This window comes from Oncorhynchus mykiss, chromosome 5 (genome assembly GCF_013265735.2).
Source record: "Oncorhynchus mykiss isolate Arlee chromosome 5, USDA_OmykA_1.1, whole genome shotgun sequence".
Lineage (NCBI taxonomy): Eukaryota > Metazoa > Chordata > Actinopteri > Salmoniformes > Salmonidae > Oncorhynchus > Oncorhynchus mykiss.
Genome location: NC_048569.1, coordinates 100,697,136 through 100,716,646, shown reverse-complemented (window position 1 = coordinate 100,716,646; position 19,511 = coordinate 100,697,136). Strand labels below are relative to the sequence as shown.

Below are 19,511 nucleotides of genomic sequence, written 5' to 3'. Positions count from 1 at the left end.
ACAACTCGATCGGAACACCTGGAGGCTAAGCTTCCCCTAAAGTAAATGGTAAACATTATATAGTCTAATTAGCCTACTCCTGTCTATACATAAATACATAAAATCATAAAAAATAGCATAACCTACATTGGCCTGCAGTTTGGGCAGGGTGCGCTGCAAATACCACGGAAAAACACAGAATTAGCCATTAGCTTTCCAAACTATCAAGACAAGGAAATAGACTCTAATCAGTCTTTTAGTTCTCAACTTTGTTGAGTGAACAGTATAGCCTATCTTATTGGAACCAGCGGAGAGCATCGGCCATATCCCCGGTGAAGTAACGCACATTCACAGAGGCCACTTGAAAGTGGCTAACCCTAACCCCTAACCCTAAACCCTAAACCCTAACCCTAACCCTAACCCTAACCCTAACCCTAAACCCTAAACCCTAACCCTAAACCCTAAACCCTAACCCTAAACCCTAACCCTAACCCCTAACCCTAAACCCTAACCCTAAACCCTAACCCTAACCCTAACCCGCATCGGCCACATCCCCGGTGAAGTAACGCACATTCACAGAAGCCACTTGAAAGTTTGTTTTTGGCCAATTTCCTCCTCCAGGTCAGATGGGCGTCATTGTGTTTGTCTCCCCTTCTCATAGGCCTATTATATGGACCAATGTCGTTTTTATTGATTGTTTGTCAGTGTCAGCAGAGTAGGCTACCCTGTGATTTGTAGATTTAAAAAAGTTATTAGCATAAATTATGACTATCCAATTTACTCATCACATTATCAAAAAGTGTGCTATCTTACAGTACAATGTTGGAACACCTGCTCTGTCCATGACAGACTGACCAGGTGAACCCTATGATCCCTTATTGATGTCACCTGTTAAATCCACTTCAAGACAATTGAAATGTGGATTCAGAAAGTATTCAGACCCCTTGACCTTTTACACATTGTTACAGCCTTTTTCTAAAAATGATGAAATCATTTTTCCCCTCAATCTACACACACTACCCCATAATGACAAAGCAAAAACGTTTTTTTTAGACATTTTTGCATATTTATAAAAAATCTAAAACTGAAAAAACACATTTACATAAGTATTCAGACCCTTTACTCAGTACTTTGTTTAAGCACTTTTGGCAGCGATTACAGCCTTGAGTCTTCTTGGGTATGACACTACAAGCTTGGCACACCTGTATTTGGGGAGTTTCTCCCATTCTTCTCTGCAGATCCTCTCAAGCTCTGTCAGGTTGGATGGGGAGCGTTGCTGCACAGCTATTTTCAGGTCTCAAGAGATGTTCGATCAGGTTCAAGTCCAGGCTCTGGCTGGGCCGCTCAAGGACATTCAGAGACTTTTCCCGAAGCCACTCCTGCGTTGTCTTGGATGTGTGCTTAGGGTTGTTGTCCTGTTGGAAGGTGAACCTTCGCCCCAGTGTCAGGTCCTAAGTGCTCTGGAGCAGGTTTTCATCAAGAATCTCTGTACTTTTCTCTGTTCATCTTTCCCTCCGTCCTGACTAGTCTCCCAGTCCCTGCTGCTGAAAAACCTCCCCACAGCATGATGCTGCCAGCACCATGCCTCACCGTAGGGATGGTTCCAGGTTTCCTTCAGACAAGACGCCAAAAAGTTAAATCTTGGTCTAATCAGACCAGAGAATCTTTAGTCTTTAGGTGCCTTTTGGTAAACTCCAAGATGGCTGTCATGTGCCTTTTACTGAGGAGTGGTTTCCGTCTGGCCACTCTACCATAAAGGCCTGATTGGTGGAGAGCTGCAGAGATGGTTGTCCTTCTGGAAGATTCTCCACAGAGGAACTCTAGAGCTCTGTCACTGACCATCGGGTTCTTGGTCACCTCCCTGACCAAAGCTCTTCTTCCCCGATTGCACAGTTTGGCTGGTCGGCCAGCTCTAGGAAAAGTCTTGGTGGTTGAAAAACTTCTTCCATTTACGAATGATGGAGGCCACTGTGTTCTTGGGGACCTTCAATGCTGCAGACATTTTTTGGTACCCTTCCCCAGATCTGTGCCTGGACACAATTCTGTCTCGGAGCTCTAAGGACATTTCCTTCGACCTCATGGCTTGGTTTTTGCTCTGACATGCACTGTCAGCTGTGGGACTTTATATAGCCAAGTGTGTACCTTTCCAAATCCTGTCCAATCAATTGAATTTACCACAGGTGGACTTCAATCAAGTTGTCGAAACATCTCAAGGATGATCAATGGAAACGGGATGCACCTGAGCTCAATTTCGGGTCTCATAGCAACGGGTCTGAATACTTATGTAAATAAGGTATTTCTGTTTTAAATTTGTAAAAAAAATAGCAAAAATGTCTAGGACTTTTCGCTTGGTCATTATGGGGTATTGTGTGTAGATTAATGAGGAAAATAATTAACTCAATCAATTTTAGAATAAGGCTTTAATTTAAAAAAATTAGGAAAAAGTCAAAGGGTCTGAATACTTTCAGAGTGCACTGTATGTGTGCCATTCGGAGGGTGAATGGGCAAGACAAAAACATTTAAGTCTAATTGAACAGAGTATAGTAGTAGGTGCTAGGTGCACCGGTTTGTGTGTCAAGAACTGCAACGCTGCTGGGTTTTTCACACTCAACACTTTCCCGTGTTTATCAAGAATGGTCCACCACCCAAAGGACATCCAGCCAACTGGACACAACTGTGGGAAGCGTTGGAGTCAACGTGGTTCAGCATCCCATTGGAACGCTTTCGAAAGCTTGTAGTGCCCATGCCCTCACGAATTCAGGCTGTTCTGAGCGCACAAAGGTGGTGCAAGTCAATATTCGGAAGGTGTTCCTTTTTGTACACTCAGTGTCTTTGTTGGCAGGTTGTTATGGTACTGAAGTACAGTATGGAACAGGAACCCGGTTTTTAGTGCTGTCCCAAATGACACCCTATTCCCTATATAGTGAGTTACTTTTGACCAGTCCAGGTGTTCAGAACGGTTCGCCACTCTGCCATATGTGTACTTTTTATTATTTGATGGAACCTTTTTTTATTGATGCAGGAAGTCCCATTGAAACCAAGAGGGCAGCTCCATCGTCATGATAAAGACTGCATCTCTGTGAACCCTACATGTCTAACAGCAGTGTTCTCTGTCTCTCTCTCTCCAGCCAGTGATCTCCAGAGAGTGCTGCAGCCCTTCCTGCTGAGGAGGGTGAAGGCTGAGGTAGCAGCTGACCTCCCCATGAAGACAGAGATACTTATGTACCACGGCCTGTCTGCCCTGCAGAAGAGATATTATAAGGCTATACTCATGAAGGACCTGTGTGAGACTAACATGAACCTCATCTAAAATGATGTTAGGAAATTCTAGCCCTGGTTGGCTGTCCGTTTGTGCTCTCTTGCCAACTTGTCTATATGGAATGGGCAAGCTAAACAGTTTGGGTTGGGCTTGCCGATGACAGCAATGGAGTTGGTAGGAGCAACCAAAGAAAATAAAATACTTTTATTCAACTTAAACTAAACTCTTTCCATTGGTAAACAACTGACAGTAGCTAACTGTTGTTTTGTTTCTAGATGCCTTTGGGAATGAGCAGGGAAACAAGACCAGACTGCTTAATATACTGATGCAGCTCCGGAAGTGTGTGGACCACCCCTACCTGTTTGATGGTGAGATCCTATTGGTTTAGAGCTGTGTGGACCACCCCTACCTGTTTGATGGTGAGATCCTATTGGTTTAGAGGTGTGTGGACCACCCTTACCTGTTTGATGTTGAGATCCTATTGGTTTTTAGCTGTGTGGACCACCCCTACCTGTTTGATGGTGAGATCCTATTGGTTTAGAGCTGTGTGGACCACCCTTACCTGTTTGATGGTGAGATCCTATTGGTTTAGAGCTGTGTGGACCACCCCTACCTGTTTGATGGTGAGATCCTATTGGTTTTGAGCTGTGTGGACCACCCCTACCTGTTTGATGGTGAGATCCTATTGGTTTAGAGCTGTGTGGACCACCCTTACCTGTTTGATGTTGAGATCCTATTGGTTTAGAGCTGTGTGGACCACCCTTACCTGTTTGATGGTGAGATCCTATTGGTTTAGAGCTGTGTGGACCACCCCTACCTGTTTGATGGTGAGATCCTATTGGTTTAGAGGTGTGTGGACCACCCTTACCTGTTTGATGTTGAGATCCTATTGGTTTTGAGCTGTGTGGACCACCCCTACCTGTTTGATGGTGAGATCCTATTGGTTTAGAGCTGTGTGGACCAACCTTACCTGTTTGATGGTGAGATCCTATTGGTTTAGAGCTGTGTGGACCACCCCTACCTGTTTGATGGTGAGATCCTATTGGTTTAGAGCTGTGTGGACCACCCTTACCTGTTTGATGTTGAGATCCTATTGGTTTAGAGCTGTGTGGACCACCCTTACCTGTTTGATGGTGAGATCCTATTGGTTTAGAGCTGTGTGGACCACCCCTACCTGTTTGATGGTGAGATCCTATTGGTTTAGAGGTGTGTGGACCACCCTTACCTGTTTGATGTTGAGATCCTATTGGTTTTGAGCTGTGTGGACCACCCCTACCTGTTTGATGGTGAGATCCTATTGGTTTAGAGCTGTGTGGACCAACCTTACCTGTTTGATGGTGAGATCCTATTGGTTTAGAGCTGTGTGGACCACCCCTACCTGTTTGATGGTGAGATCCTATTGGTTTAGAGCTGTGTGGACCACCCCTACCTGTTTGATGGTGAGATCCTATTGGTTTAGAGCTGTGTGGACCACCCCTACCTGTTTGATGGTGAGATCCTATTGGTTTAGAGCAGTGTGGACCACCCCTACCTGTTTGATGGTGAGATCCTATTGGTTTAGAGCTGTGTGGACCACCCCTACCTGTTTGATGGTGAGATCCTATTGGTTTAGAGCTGTGTGGACCACCCCTACCTGTTTGATGGTGAGATCCTATTGGTTTAGAGCTGTGTGGACCGCCCTTACCTGTTTGATGTTGAGATCCTATTGGTTTAGAGCTGTGTGGACCACCCTTACCTGTTTGATGGTGAGATCCTATTGGTTTAGAGCTGTGTGGACCACCCTTACCTGTTTGATGTTGAGATCATATTGGTTTAGAGCTGTGTGGACCACCCTTACCTGTTTTATGGTGAGATCCTATTGGTTTAGAGCTGTGTGGACCACCCTTACCTGTTTGATGGTGAGATCCTATTGGTTTAGAGCTGTGTGGACCACCCTTACCTGTTTGATGGTGAGATCCTATTGGTTTAGAGCTGTGTGGACCACCCCTACCTGTTTGATGGTGAGATCCTATTGGTTAACAGTAAAATATAATAGCAGTAGCTTAGTGGTCAACCCAACATCCATGACAATCACTGGATTAGGTTACACATTCAAATATTTATAATCACAGACTGAATGATGAAACAACACATTTCTACCATCTCAGTCATATTTTGGTCTGACCAAATCATGGGCTGGTGCCACTAATTGAAAAAGTTAGTGGAACCAGGGGGACATTTTTAACTTGAGCCCTGCCTTTCCTCTCTAGGTGTGGAACCAGAGCCGTTTGAGATGGGGGAGCATCTGATCCAGGCTAGTGGAAAACTCTGTCTGCTGGACAGCATGCTGGCATACCTGCACCAAGGGTCTCTCTCTCTCTCTGTCTCTCTCTCTCTCATGTCTCTGTCTTTGTCTCTCTCAGGGAGATCTAACACTGAGCACTAAGGGAGAACTATAACACTGAGCACTAAGGGAGATCTACAACACTGAGCACTAAGGGAGATCTACAACACTGAGCACTAAGGGAGATCTATAACACTGAGCACTAAGGGAGATCTATAACACTGAGCACTAAGGGATAACTATAACACTGAGCAAGATCTATAACACTGAGCACTAAGGGAGATCTATAACACTGAGCACTAAGGGATAACTATAACACTGAGCACTAAGGCAGAACTATAACACTGAGCAAGTTCTATAATAATCTTGCTCATTGAATAAGACAAACGATAACGAAGGGAGATCTATCACACTGAGCACTAAGGGAGATCTATAACACTGAGCACTAAGGGAGATCTATAACACTGAGCACTAAGGGAGATCTATAACACTGAGCACTAAGGGATAACTATAACACTGAGCAAGATCTATAACACTGAGCACTAAGGGAGATCTATAACACTGAGCACTAAGGGATAACTATAACACTGAGCACTAAGGCAGAACTATAACACTGAGCAAGATCTATAACACTGAGCACTAAGGGATAACTATAACACTGAGCACTAAGGGAGATCTATAACACTGAGCACTAAGGGAGATCTCTAACACTGAGCACTAAAGGAGATCTATAACACTGAGCACTAAGGGAGATCTATAACACTGAGCACTAAGGGAGATCTATAACACTGAGCACTAAGGGAGATCTATAACACTGAGCACTAAGGGATAACTATAACACTGAGCACTAAGGCAGAATTATAACACTGAGCAAGATCTATAACACTGAGAACTAAGGGATAACTATAACACTGAGCACTAAGGGAGATCTATAACACTGAGCACTAAGGGAGATCTATAACACTGAGCACTAAGGGAGATCTATAACACTGAGCACTAAGGGATAACTATAACACTGAGCACTAAGGGAGATCTATAACACTGAGCACTAAGGGAGATCTATAACACTGAGCACTAATGGAGATCTATAACACTGAGCACTAATGGAGAACTATAACACTGAGCACTAAGGGAGAACTATAACACTGAGCACTAAGGGAGATCTATAACACTGAGCACTAAGGGAGATCTATAACACTGAGCACTAAGGGAGATCTATAACACTGAGCACTAAGGGATATCTATAACACTGCGCACTAAGGGAGATCTATAACCCTGAGCACTAAGGGAGATCTATAACACTGAGCACTAAGGGAGATCTATAACACTGAGCACTAACGGAGATCTATAACACTGCGCACTAAGGGAGATCTATAACCCTGAGCACTAAGGGAGATCTATAACACTGCGCACTAAGAGAGATACTGTCTAACACTAAGGAATATACTGTCTAACACTGAGCACTATTGGAGAGACTGTCTAACACTGAGCATTAAGGGAGAGACTGTCTAACACTGAGCACTAAGGGAGGAACTGTCTAACACTGATCACTAAGGAAGATGCTGTCTAACACTAAGGAAGATACTGTCTAACACTGAGCACTAAGGGAGAGACTGTCTAACACTGAGCACTAAGGAAGATACTGTCTAACACTAAGGAAGATACTGTCTAATACTGAGCACTAAGGGAAGATACTGTCTAACACTGAGCACTAAGGAAGATACTGTCTAACACTAAGGAAGATACTGTCTAATACTGAGCACTAAGGAAGATACTGTCTAACACTGAGCACTAAGGAAGAGACTGTCTAACACTAAGGAAGATACTGTCTAACAGTGAGCACTAAGGGAGATACTGTCTAACACTGAGCACTAAGGAAGACACTGTTTAACATTGAGCACTAAGGAAGATACTGTCTAACACTGAGGATGATACTGTCTAACACTGAGCACTAAGGGAGAGACTGTCTAACACTGAGCACTATTAAATGTTAGATCTTATCCATATTTTCCATGATGTCTTGCTATTATCTATTTTACTGTAAATATACTGTAATTTAACACATTACTTTTCCTCATTGATGTTCAGGGGACATCACATCTTGCTGTTCTCCCAGATGACCAGGATGCTGGACATTCTCCAGGACTACATGGAATACAGAGGTAATGGATACTGCTAGTGGAATACAGAGGTAATGGATACTGCTAGTGGAATACAGAGGTAATGGATACTGCTAGTGGAATACAGAGGTAATGGATATCTAGCTATCATTGATCATTTTTGTATTGATAATGTTGATACCTTCTGGAAAAAAAGCTTGTTTTATAAGGACGATGGGATCCACCCAAATCATTTGGATTCCTGGTTTCTTTCACAGCATTATAAGGCTGCGTTGAGACAATGACTTCCCAATGACCCAAGCCCAGCTCAGTTAATCTCTACCATTGTGTCCCTGAGTTGTCATAATGCTTCAGCAAATATACATTATACCAGGGGCATTGATAGACACAATGTAAGTAACCTAATATGTGGCCTGTTTCAGGAAACTAGGCGTATGTCGCGGGTCACTACTTAACCGGAGAACTTTTTTAAAATCAAAATGCGTTGTCAGGAATGACTTTTGGAACATGTGAACTTTCATGTGCCTTAATAAAATACTTGTATGCTATCTGTAAATACAAGTATAATTGTTAAATTACGACCTTAGTTGGTTTAGCCACAGAAAAGGACAGCAACCTTCCAGCTAGCCATGATTGGCTGAGATAATGAGTGGGCTGGAAATGCGAGAGATGAGTTTGGATTGGTCTGCCACATAGCATGCTTCTGTCTATTTGAGTATCAGTATGTCTAGGTAATCCTGTCTAACACAGCTTTTATTTTTTATTACTTAGTAGAACTGCATAAGTGTTGCTCTCCACTTTCTGGAGGACTGAGTTTTGAAATCAGTGGAATTAGAGTATGATAGCTAAGGAGATAGCTAACTACCTGCAGATTCATGCAGGGTAGTAACGTCATGAGTTAGGATTATGGTTAATTGTTTACCTAGCTAGCCAGTTACATGTCTTAACAAAACACTCCACTATGCATGTACCCATTTCAATAGAATGTCACAGCGACAACTATTGATAGCCAGCGCGAATTTACCAAGTATATCTATCTACTCTGATTTCAGAGAACTCTCGTCTGAGTGTGCCAGAGCGCAGAATGACTGGCGAATTTACGAATGCTCAACACCCGTTGAATATGGCCGGTGTCAGTAAACATGGGCAAAAAAGTGTAAACTGTTGCCAGCAGCACAGTTGCAGTCACCAACGCTCTGGATAACATAAAAACAGCCTAACCAGCTCTGCTAGGGCGAGTAAAATGGTCAGTGAACGGTTTTCTCTTAGGACAGAACGCGCAATCAACCCTTAAAGAGATGGGTGAGGCTAATGCTTGCTTACGAGGGTGTGACTGATGTTGAATGGGTGTAGACAAAGAGCTCTCCAGTAGGTACCAAAACATTCTGCATTCTGCACCGATCCTCGACTTTGGCAATGTCATTTACAAAATAGCCTCCGACACTCTACTCAGCAAATTGGATGCAGTCTATCACAGTGCCATCCATTTTGTCACCAAAGCCCCATCTACCACCCACCACTGCGACCTGTATGCTCTCGTCGGCTGGCCCTCGCTACACTGGCTCCAGGTCATCTATAAGTCTTTGCTAGGTAAAGCTCCGCCTTATCTCAGCTCACTGGTAACGATAACAGCATGCGCTCCAGCAGGTATATCTCACTGGTCATCCCCAAAGCCAACACCTCTTTTGGCCGCCTTTCCTTCCAGTTCTCTGCTGCCAATGACTGGAACGAATTGCAAAAATTGCTGAAGTTGGAGACTTTTATCTCCCTCACTAACTTTAAGCATCAGCTATCTGAGTAGCTAACCGATCTCTGCAGCTGTACATAGTCCATCTGTAAATAGCCCACCCAATCTACCTACCTCATCCCCATATTGTTTTTATTTACTTTTGTAGGTTGCTTTTGTTCTGTCTGTTCTGAGGTAACAGTGGCAGGTTAAATGAGGTTATTTCTCTGTCCTGAGGTAACAGTGGCAGGTTAAATGAGGTTATTTCTCTGTCCTGAGGTAACAGTGGCAGGTTAAATTAGGTTATTTCTCTGTCCTGAGGTAACAGTGGCAGGTTAAATTCGGTTATTTTCTCTGTCCTGAGGTAACAGTGGCAGGTTAAATTAGGTTATTTCTCTGTCCTGAGGTAACAGTGGCAGGTTAAATGAGGTTATTTCTCTGTCCTGAGGTAACAGTGGCAGGTTAAATTAGGTTATTTCTCTGTCCTGAGGTAACAGTGGCAGGTTAAATGAGGTTATTTCTCTGTCCTGAGGTAACAGTGGCAGGTTAAATTAGGTTATTTCTCTGTCCTGAGGTAACAGTGGCAGGTTAAATGAGGTTATTTCTCTGTCCTGCAGGTTACAGATATGAGCGTCTGGATGGATCAGTCAGGGGGGAAGAGCGTAACCTGGCCATCAAGAACTTCAGCAGCAAAGACGTCTTTGTCTTTCTACTCAGCACTAAAGCAGGTGGGCTCTCCCTGACCTCTAACAGGTCCTAACCCCTGACCCCTAACAGGTCCTAACCCCTGACCCCTAACAGGTCCTAACCCCTGACCCCTAACAGGTCCTAACCCCTGACCTCTAACAGGTCCTAACCCCTGACCTCTAACAGGTCCTAACCCCTGACCCCTAACAGGTCCTAACCCCTGACCCCTAACAGGTCCTAACCCCTGACCCCTAACAGGTCCTAACCCCTGACCTCTAACAGGTCCTAACCCCTGACCTCTAACATGTCCTAACCCCTGACCCCTAACCCTCTCACTGGTCCTTAACCCTGACCCCTAACCCTCTCACTGGTCCTTAACCCTGACCCCTAACCTTCTCACTGGTCCTTAACCCTGACCCCTAACCCTCTCACTGGTCCTTAACCCTGACCCCTGACCCGCTCACTGGTCCTTAACCCTGACCCCTAACCCGCTCACTGGTCCTTAAACCTGACCCCTAACCCTCTTACTGGTCCTAACCCCTGACCCTCTCACTGGTCCTTAACCCTGACCCCTAACCCTCTCACTGGTCCTTAACCCTGACCCCTAACCCTCTCACTGGTCCTTAACCCTGACCCCTAACCCGCTCACTGGTCCTTAACCCTGACCCCTAACCCTCTCACTGGTCCTAACCCCTGACCCTCTCACTGGTCCTTAACCCTGACCCCTAACCCTTTCACTGGTCCTTAACCCTGACCCCTAACCCGCTCACTGGTCCTTAACCCTGACCCCTAACCCTCTCACTGGTCCTTGACCCTGACCCCTAACCCGCTCACTGGTCCTTAACCCTGACCCCTAACCCGCTCACTGGTCCTTAACCCTGACCCCTAACCCTCTCACTGGTCCTAACCCCTGACCTCTAACATGTCCTAACCCCTGACCCCTAACCCTTTCACTGGTCCTTAACCCTGACCCTCTCACTGGTCCTTAACCCTGACCCCTAACCATAACACTAGGTGCTATGTTCCCCAGCAAGAAAAACAAAACTTCTCTCTCAAACAGGGGGAACTAACGAAACGGGTCGGATTTTAGGAGGGGTTCTGAAAGACACTCATGGGGGGTCCACTGAAAGCAACAACAACTGGGACCTAAAAGACACCCAGCATGAGCGCCCAGTAATAGGCAAACAAAAGAAAACCCCACACCAAACTTAGACAGGATGCAAACCAAAAAGTGGCGCAAAACGAAAACAGGGAAGATTAGATAAAGGATTGTTTGTCTACAAATCAAATAGGGAGAGCCAACTACATCTATCAAGACAACTGGAGCACTGGGCCAGACACTCTTAAATATCACCTGGGCCAGACACTCTTAAATATCACCTGGGCCAGACACTCTTAAATATCACCTGGGCCAGACACTCTTAAATATCACCTGGGCCAGACACTCTTAAATATCTCCTGGGCCAACATAGGTGAAACATCTTCCCACTAACGAGATGGCAAACCAGCATAGGTATAACACACACTGACTAACGAGGTGACACCAATCGGTGTGCCCCACGTGCTAACGTCCAACCTCAAAATATAAATGGATAAACCAAAGCCTGTAACACAGGTACTCAACCCTTGACCTTTAACCCCAACCCTGCTCACCAGTACTCATCAAGAGCAAGCTTTGATCTGTGATTCTGTGTCTGTCACTCTCCCACTATCAGCAGAGACATCTCTCCGCCTCTCTATCTCTCCATCTGATCTGTTGACAGAATGAGCTGAAACACCACAGACACACGGAGAGAGAGAAGAGGAGCTGAGAGTGGGAGGATGTTTCAGCTGTCTGTCAATGAGACCAAAAGCGTTTTGAGTTTCTCTCTTAAGTTTGAACCATAATATGAAACCTGAGAGAAAAAGGAGCCGACTTGACAACTTCTCATTAACATGCTTTATGACCTTTAAATCACTTTTAGTCTCCAAGCTGTAGACACCCACTGTAGGGCAGCACACTACATGCACCTTCATGAACAGCATAAGAATAAGGAATAATCAACAAAAGAATAAGAAATAAACAATGAAAGAATAAACAATAAACAATGAAGACTAAGGAATAAACAATGAAAGAATAAGGAATGAATAAACAAACAATGAAAGAATAAGGAATGAATAAACAAACAATGAAAGAATAAGGAATGAATAAACAAACAATGAAAGAATAAAGAATAAACATTGAATGAATAAGGAATAAACAATGAAAGACTAAGGAATGAATAAGGAATAAACAATGAAAGCAAATACGTAATGTGCTAACAACATGATCAATGGGCTAAACTGACGCCTGACCCCCTTACTCTCATGGACAGTGACTTCAACCTCTGACCCCTGTAGACCTGCCGACCCCTGTATAACCACTGACCTGTCTCTCTGCTGTATAGGAGGCGTTGGGATGAACCTAACAGCAGCTGATACTGTGATCTTCATTGACTCTGACTTCAACCCCCAGAATGACCTGCAGGCTGCCGCTCGCTGCCACCGGATTGGTCAGACCAGGTAACACGGGGCCCTAGTTCTATTGGTCAGACTAGGTAACACAGGGCCCTAGTTCTATTGGTCAGACTAGGTAACACAGGGCCCTAGTTCTATTGGTCAGACTAGGTAACAGGGCCCTAGTTCTATTGGTCAGACTAGGTAACACAGGGCTCTAGTTCTATTGGTTAGACTAAGTAACACAGGGCCCTAGTTCTATTGGCCAGACTAGGTAACACAGGGCCCTAGTTCTATTGGCCAGACTAGGTAACACAGGGCCCTAGTTCTATTGGTCAGACTAGGTAACACAGGGCCCTAGTTCTATTGGTCAGACCAGGTAACACAGGGCCCTAGTTATATTGGACAGACTAGGTAACACAGGGCCCTAGCTCTATTGGCCAGACTAGGTAACACAGGGCCCTAGTTCTATTGGTCAGACTAGATAACACAGGGCCCTAGTTCTATTGGCCAGACTAGGTAACACAGGGCCCTATCATAATATATAGTAGAACTAGGGCCCTGAATTAATAATAATATATATTAGCACTAGGGCCCTGAATGAATAATAATATATATTAGCACTAGGGCCCTGAGTTAATAATAATATATATTAGCTGCTATATATTCTCTTACTTATGCATGTATATAAGTTGGTGGTGGGGTAACCAGAGGTCTATTTAACAGGGCTGTGAAGGTGATCCGGCTCCTGGGGAGGGATACGGTAGAGGAGATTGTGTACTCCCGGGCAAGTTCTAAGCTCAGCCTTACCAACACAGTGATAGAAGAGGGGCGTTTTTCTCTGCTTAACCACACCCACTCTGCTGCTGCCGGTCTGCAGGTCAGTAACCCTGGCAACACACCGTCAGTAACCTGGCAACTGGTGATGGGAGGACAAAATGCCTACAGTTATTATCACAATATTATTATTTTATAGGCTGTACCTGCGCCAAATCTCTTCTTTATAAGTGAGTCAACATGTTTTCAGCACTTTAATTTCCATGACTGATCAAAACTAGTTTTCCATGGCTCGCTCTTGTCCCTCTACAGCAGACATATAGTGAGCAATGTGTTTGGGACATTGAATCGCAGAGTCGAATCGCAATACATACAGAATTGTAAAATTCACAATACATATTGCACAGTCAGTAAACCTGGCAACACACGGTCAGTAAACCTGGCAACGCACGGTCAGTAAACCTGGCAACGCACGGTCAGTAAACCTGGCAACGCACGGTCAGTAAACCTGGCAACGCACGGTCAGTAAACCTGGCAACGCACGGTCAGTAAACCTGGCAACGCACGGTCAGTAAACCTGGCAACGCACGGTCAGTAAACCTGGCAACGCACGGTCAGTAAACCTGGCAACGCACGGTCAGTAAACCTGGCAATGCACGGTCAGTAAACCTGGCAACGCACGGTCAGTAAACCTGGCAACACACGGTCAGTAAACACGGTCAGTAAACCTGGCAACACACGGTCAGTAAACCTGGCAACACACAGTCAGTAAACACGGTCAGTAAACCTGGCAACACACGGTCAGTAAACCTGGCAACACACGGTCAGTAAACCTGGCAACAGCAACCATTTCTTTCATGACACATCAATGGGCTACTCTGCCCTTCATGACACCTCGGTGTCCCATCAACAGGCTACTCTGCCCTTCCTGACACCTCACTGTCCCGTCAACAGGCTACTCTGCCCTTCCTCTCTCCTCATCCATCCTGTTCCATCTGTCTCTCCAGCTCAGCGAGATCCTGAAGTTTGGAGTGGACAAGCTGTTGTCGTCAGAAGAGAGCTCCATCCAGGCTGTGAACATGGGTCTGATCCTGGGTCAGTCTAGAGACGGGGAGTGGCTGACTGATGAAGCCCCCACCCAGACCAAGGACCTGCCCACTGAGGAGGAAGAGGAGGGAGAATCTGAGGGACAGAGTGAGTAGCAAAAGCTCATGGAGGCCCCACAGCAAAACCTGGCATCAATCTACACTGTAAACCTCCACTTCTCCACAAATGGCATTATATTCCCTAGGGTCCCTGATAAACAGTAGTGGCTAGGTAGCCTAGTAGTTAGAGCATTGGACCAGTAATCAGCAGGTAGCCTAATGGTTAGCGCATTGGACCCGTAACCAGAAGGTAGCCTAGTGGTTAGAGCATTGGGCCAGTAACCTGCAGGTAGCCTAGTGGTTAGAGCATTGGGCCAGTAACCTGCAGGTAGCCTAGTGGTTAGAGCGTTGGGCCAGTAATCAGCAGGTAGCCTAGTAGTTAGAGCATTGGACCAGTAATCAGCAGGTAGCCTAATGGTTAGAGCATTGGGCCAGTAACCAGCAGGTAGCCTAGTGGTTAGAGCATTGGGCCAGTAACCTACAGGTAGCCTAGTAGTTAGAGCATTGGACCAGTAATCAGCAGGTAGCCTAGTAGTTAGAGCATTGGACCAGTAATCAGCAGGTAGCCTAATGGTTAGAGCATTGGGCCAGTAACCAGCAGGTAGCCTAGTGGTTAGAGCATTGGGCCAGTAACCTGCAGGTAGCCTAGTGGTTAGAGCGTTGGGCCAGTAACCTGCAGGTAGTCTAGTGGTTAGTGTTGGGCCAGTAACCAGCAGGTAGCCTAGTGGTTAGAGCATTGGGCCAGTAACCAGCAGGTAGCCTAGTGGTTAGGGTGTTGGGCCAGTAACCTGCAGGTAGTCTAGTGGTTAGTGTTGGGCCAGTAACCAGCAGGTAGCCTAGTGGTTAGAGCATTGGGCCAGTAACCTGCAGGTAGTCTAGTGGTTAGTGTTGGGCCAGTAACCAGCAGGTAGCCTAGTGGTTAGAGTGTTGGGCCAGTAACCAGCAGGTAGCCTAGTGGTTAGAGTGTTGGGCCAGTAACCAGCAGGTAGCCTAGTGGTTAGAGTGTTGGGCCAGTAACCAGCAGGTAGCCTAGTGGTTAGAGTGTTGGGCCAGTAACCAGCAGGTAGCCTAGTGGTTAGAGTGTTGGGCCAGTAACCAGCAGGTAGCCTAGTGGTTCGAGTGTTGGGCCAGTAACCAGCAGGTAGCCTAGTGGTTAGAGTGTTGGACTAGTGACCAGCAGGTAGCCTAATGGTTAGAGTGTTGGGCCAGTGACCAGCAGGTAGCCTAGTGGTTAGAGTGTTGGGCCAGTGACCAGCAGGTAGCCTAATGGTTAGAACGTTGGACTAGTGACCAGCAGGTAGCCTAATGGTTAGAGTGTTGGGCCAGTGACCAGCAGGTAGCCTAGTGGTTAGAGTGTTGGGCCAGTAACCAGCAGGTAGCCTAATGGTTAGAACGTTGGACTAGTGACCAGCAGGTAGCCTAATGGTTAGAGTGTTGGGCCAGTGACCAGCAGGTAGCCTAGTGGTTAGAGTGTTGGGCCAGTAACCAGCAGGTAGCCTAGTGGTTAGAACGTTGGGCCAGTAACCAAAAGGTTATTGGTTCGAATACCCGAGAGTTCAGCTCCAGAGTTGCTGTATTACTTATGGCTGAGCCTCTAAAACAACACATTACACTGAGTCTTTTGTATATGACAACAACACATTACACTGAGTCTTTTGTATATGACAATAACACATTACACTGAGTCTTTTGTATATGACAGTAACACATTACACTGAGTCTTTTGTATATGACAATAACACATTACACTGAGTCTTTTGTATATGACAATAACACATTACACTGAGTATTTTGTATATGACAATAACACATTACACTGAGTCTTTTGTATATGACAATAACACATTACACTGAGTCTTTTGTATATGACAACAACACATTACACTGAGTCTTTTGTATATGACAGTAACACATTACACTGAGTCTTTTGTATATGACAATAACACATTACACTGAGTCTTTTGTATATGACAATAACACATTACACTGAGTCTTTTGTATATGACAATAACACATTACACTGAGTCTTTTGTATATGACAGTAACACATTACACTGAGTCTTTTGTATATGACAATAACACATTACACTGAGTCTTTTGTATATGACAACAACACATTACACTGAGTCTTTTGTATATGACAATAACACATTACACTGAGTCTTTTGTATATGACAACAACACATTACACTGAGTCTTTTGTATATGACAGTAACACATTACACTGAGTCTTTTGTATATGACAATAACACATTACACTGAGTCTTTTGTATATGACAGTAACACATTACACTGAGTCTTTTGTATATGACAACATATCTTTATTTATTCATGTTTTCCCCTCTCCCTGTCTCTCTCTCTCCCTCTCTCTCTCTCCCTGTCCCTGTCCCTCTCTCCCTGTCCCTGTCCCTCTCTCTCTCCCTCTCTCTCTCTCCCTGTCCCTGTCCCTCTCTCCCTGTCCCTCTCTCTCTCCCTGTCTCTCTCTCTCTCCCTGTCTCTCTCTCCCTGTCTCTCTCCCTGTCCCTGTCCCTCTCTCCCTGTCCCTGTCCCTCTCTCCCTGTCTCTGTCTCTCTCCCTGTCCCTGTCCCTCTCCCTCTCTTTCTCTCCCTCTCTCTCTCTCCCTGTCTCTCTCCCTGTCCCTCTCTCTCCCCCTGTCCCTCTTTTTGTCCCTGTCCCTCTCTCTCTCCCTGTCTCTCTCTCCCTGTCTCTCTGTCCCTGTCCCTCTCTCTCCCTCTCCCTCTCTCTCTCTCTCTCTCTCCCTGTCCCTCTTTTTGTCCCTGTCCCTCTCTCCCTCCCTGTCTCTCTCTCTCTCCCTGTCTCTCTCCCTGTCCCTCTCTCTCCCTGTCTCTCTCCCTGTCCCTCTTTTTGTCCCTGTCCCTCTCTCTCCCTGTCTCTCTCCCTGTCCCTGTCCCTCTCTGTCTCTCTCTCCCTGTCCCTCTTTTTGTCCCTGTCCCTCTCTCCCTCCCTGTCTCTCTCTCCCTGTCTCTCTGTCCCTGTCCCTCTCTCTCTCCCTCTCTCTCCCTGTCCCTCTTTTTGTCCCTGTCCCTCTCTCCCTCCCTGTCTCTCTCTCCCTGTCTCTCTCTCCCTGTCCCTCTCTCTCCCTGTCTCTTTTTGTCCCTGTCCCTCTCTCTCTCCCTGTCTCCCTCTCTCTCCCTGTCTCTCTCCCTGTCCCCCTTTTTGTCCCTGTCCCTCTCTCCCTCCCTGCTTCTCTCTCCCTGTCCCTCTCTCTGTCCCTCTCTCTCTCCCTGTCCCTGTCTCTCTCCCTGTCTCTCTCTCCCTGTCTCTCTTTTTGTCCCTGTCCCTCTCTCCCTCCCCGTCTCTCTCTCCCTGTCCCTCTCTCTGTCCCTCTCTCTCTCTCCCTGTCCCTGTCTCTCTCCCTGTCCCTATTTTTGTCCCTGTCCCTCTGCCTCCCTCTCTCTCTCTCCCTGTCCCTCTTTTTGTCCCTGTCCCTCTCTCCCTCCCTGTCTCTCTCTCCCTGTCCCTCTCTCTGTCCCTCTCTCTCTCCCTGTCCCTGTCTCTCTCCCTGTCCCTCTCTCTGTCCCTGTCTCTCTCCCTGTCCAGACCACATGTACTACTTTGAAGGGAGGGATTACTCCCGGGAGGTGAGCTCTGAGGACCAGAGGACCTTCAGTCGTCTCCTGGAGGAAGAGGCAGGAGGAGGAGGAGGAGAGAGACGAGCGACACGACACAACGATGAAGTAAGACTTTGTTACCGTCTCCTCACCTCTACTCTACTAGACCAGTGTGATGGTGGGCTAATGACTAACATCATTACTCACAAACATAGAAATAGGACATCTTTATTCTACACCTTTCACTAGTAGCACTGTTAGACAGACAGGGTATGCTGTTGGAGTGTAATGTTAGACAGACAGACAGACAGACAGGGTATGTTGTTGGAGTGTACTGTTAGACAGACAGACAGGGTATGTTGTTGGAGTGTAATGTCAGGCAGACAGGGTATGTTGTTGGAGTGTAATGTCAGACAGACAGGGTATGTTGTTGGAGTGTAATGTTAGACAGACAGACAGGGCATGTTGTTGGAGTGTCATGTCAGATAGACAGACAGGGTATGTTGTTGGAGTGTAATGTCAGACAGACAGACAGACAGGGTATGTTGTTGGAGTGTAATGTTAGACAGACAGGGTATGTTGTTGGAGTGTAATGTTAGACAGACTGGGTATGTTGTTGGAGTGTAATGTTAGACAGACAGACAGGGTATGCTGTTGGAGTGTAATGTCAGACAGACAGACAGGGTATGTTGTTGGAGTGTAATGTCAGACAGACAGGGTATGCTGTTGGAGTGTAATGTCAGACAGACAGACAGGGTATGTTGTTGGAGTGTAATGTCAGACAGACAGACTGGGTATGTTGTTGGAGTGTAATGTCAGACAGACAGACAGGGTATGTTGTTGGAGTGTAATGTGAGACAGACAGGGTATGCTGTTGGAGTGTAATGTTAGACAGACAGGGTATGTTGTTGGAGTGTAATGTCAGACAGACAGGGTATGTTGTTGGAGTGTAATGTTAGACAGACAGACAGGGTATGTTGTTGGAGTGTAATGTCAGACAGACAGACAGGGTATGTTGTTGGAGTGTAATGTTAGACAGACAGACAGACAGGGTATGTTGTTGGAGTGTAATGTCAGACAGACAGGGTATGTTGTTGGAGTGTAATGTTAGACACACAGACATGGGATGTTGTTGGAGTGTAATGTTAGACACACAGACATGGGATGTTGTTGGAGTGTAATGTCAGACAGACAGACAGGGTATGTTGTTGGAGTGTAATGTCAGACAGACAGACAGGGTATGCTGTTGGAGTGTAATGTCAGACAGACAGGGTATGTTGTTGGAGTGTAATGTTAGACAGACAGACAGGGTATGTTGTTGGAGTGTAATGTCAGGCAGACGGTATGTTGTTGGAGCGTAATGTCAGACAGACAGACAGGGTATGTTGTTGGAGTGTAACGTTAGACAGACAGACAGACAGGGTATGTTGTTGAAGTGTAATGTCAGA

At 45.9% G+C, this 19,511-nt stretch overlaps 1 protein-coding gene across 2 annotated transcripts in view; it reads left to right on the top strand.

Moving 5' to 3' along the window:
- Nucleotides 1-19,511, top strand: part of chd1l (chromodomain helicase DNA binding protein 1-like) — a 50,566-nt gene that overhangs the window by 5,869 nt on the left and 25,186 nt on the right. For both annotated transcript variants that reach the window (XM_036979035.1, XM_036979036.1), the window contains exons 8-16: nucleotides 3,108-3,263; nucleotides 3,514-3,606; nucleotides 5,488-5,584; nucleotides 7,650-7,723; nucleotides 10,025-10,135; nucleotides 12,521-12,635; nucleotides 13,296-13,449; nucleotides 14,354-14,540; nucleotides 18,053-18,189. In XM_036979035.1, the coding sequence (XP_036834930.1) occupies nucleotides 3,108-3,263; nucleotides 3,514-3,606; nucleotides 5,488-5,584; nucleotides 7,650-7,723; nucleotides 10,025-10,135; nucleotides 12,521-12,635; nucleotides 13,296-13,449; nucleotides 14,354-14,540; nucleotides 18,053-18,189 (1,124 nt within the window). The remainder of the gene's footprint in view (nucleotides 1-3,107; nucleotides 3,264-3,513; nucleotides 3,607-5,487; nucleotides 5,585-7,649; nucleotides 7,724-10,024; nucleotides 10,136-12,520; nucleotides 12,636-13,295; nucleotides 13,450-14,353; nucleotides 14,541-18,052; nucleotides 18,190-19,511) is intronic.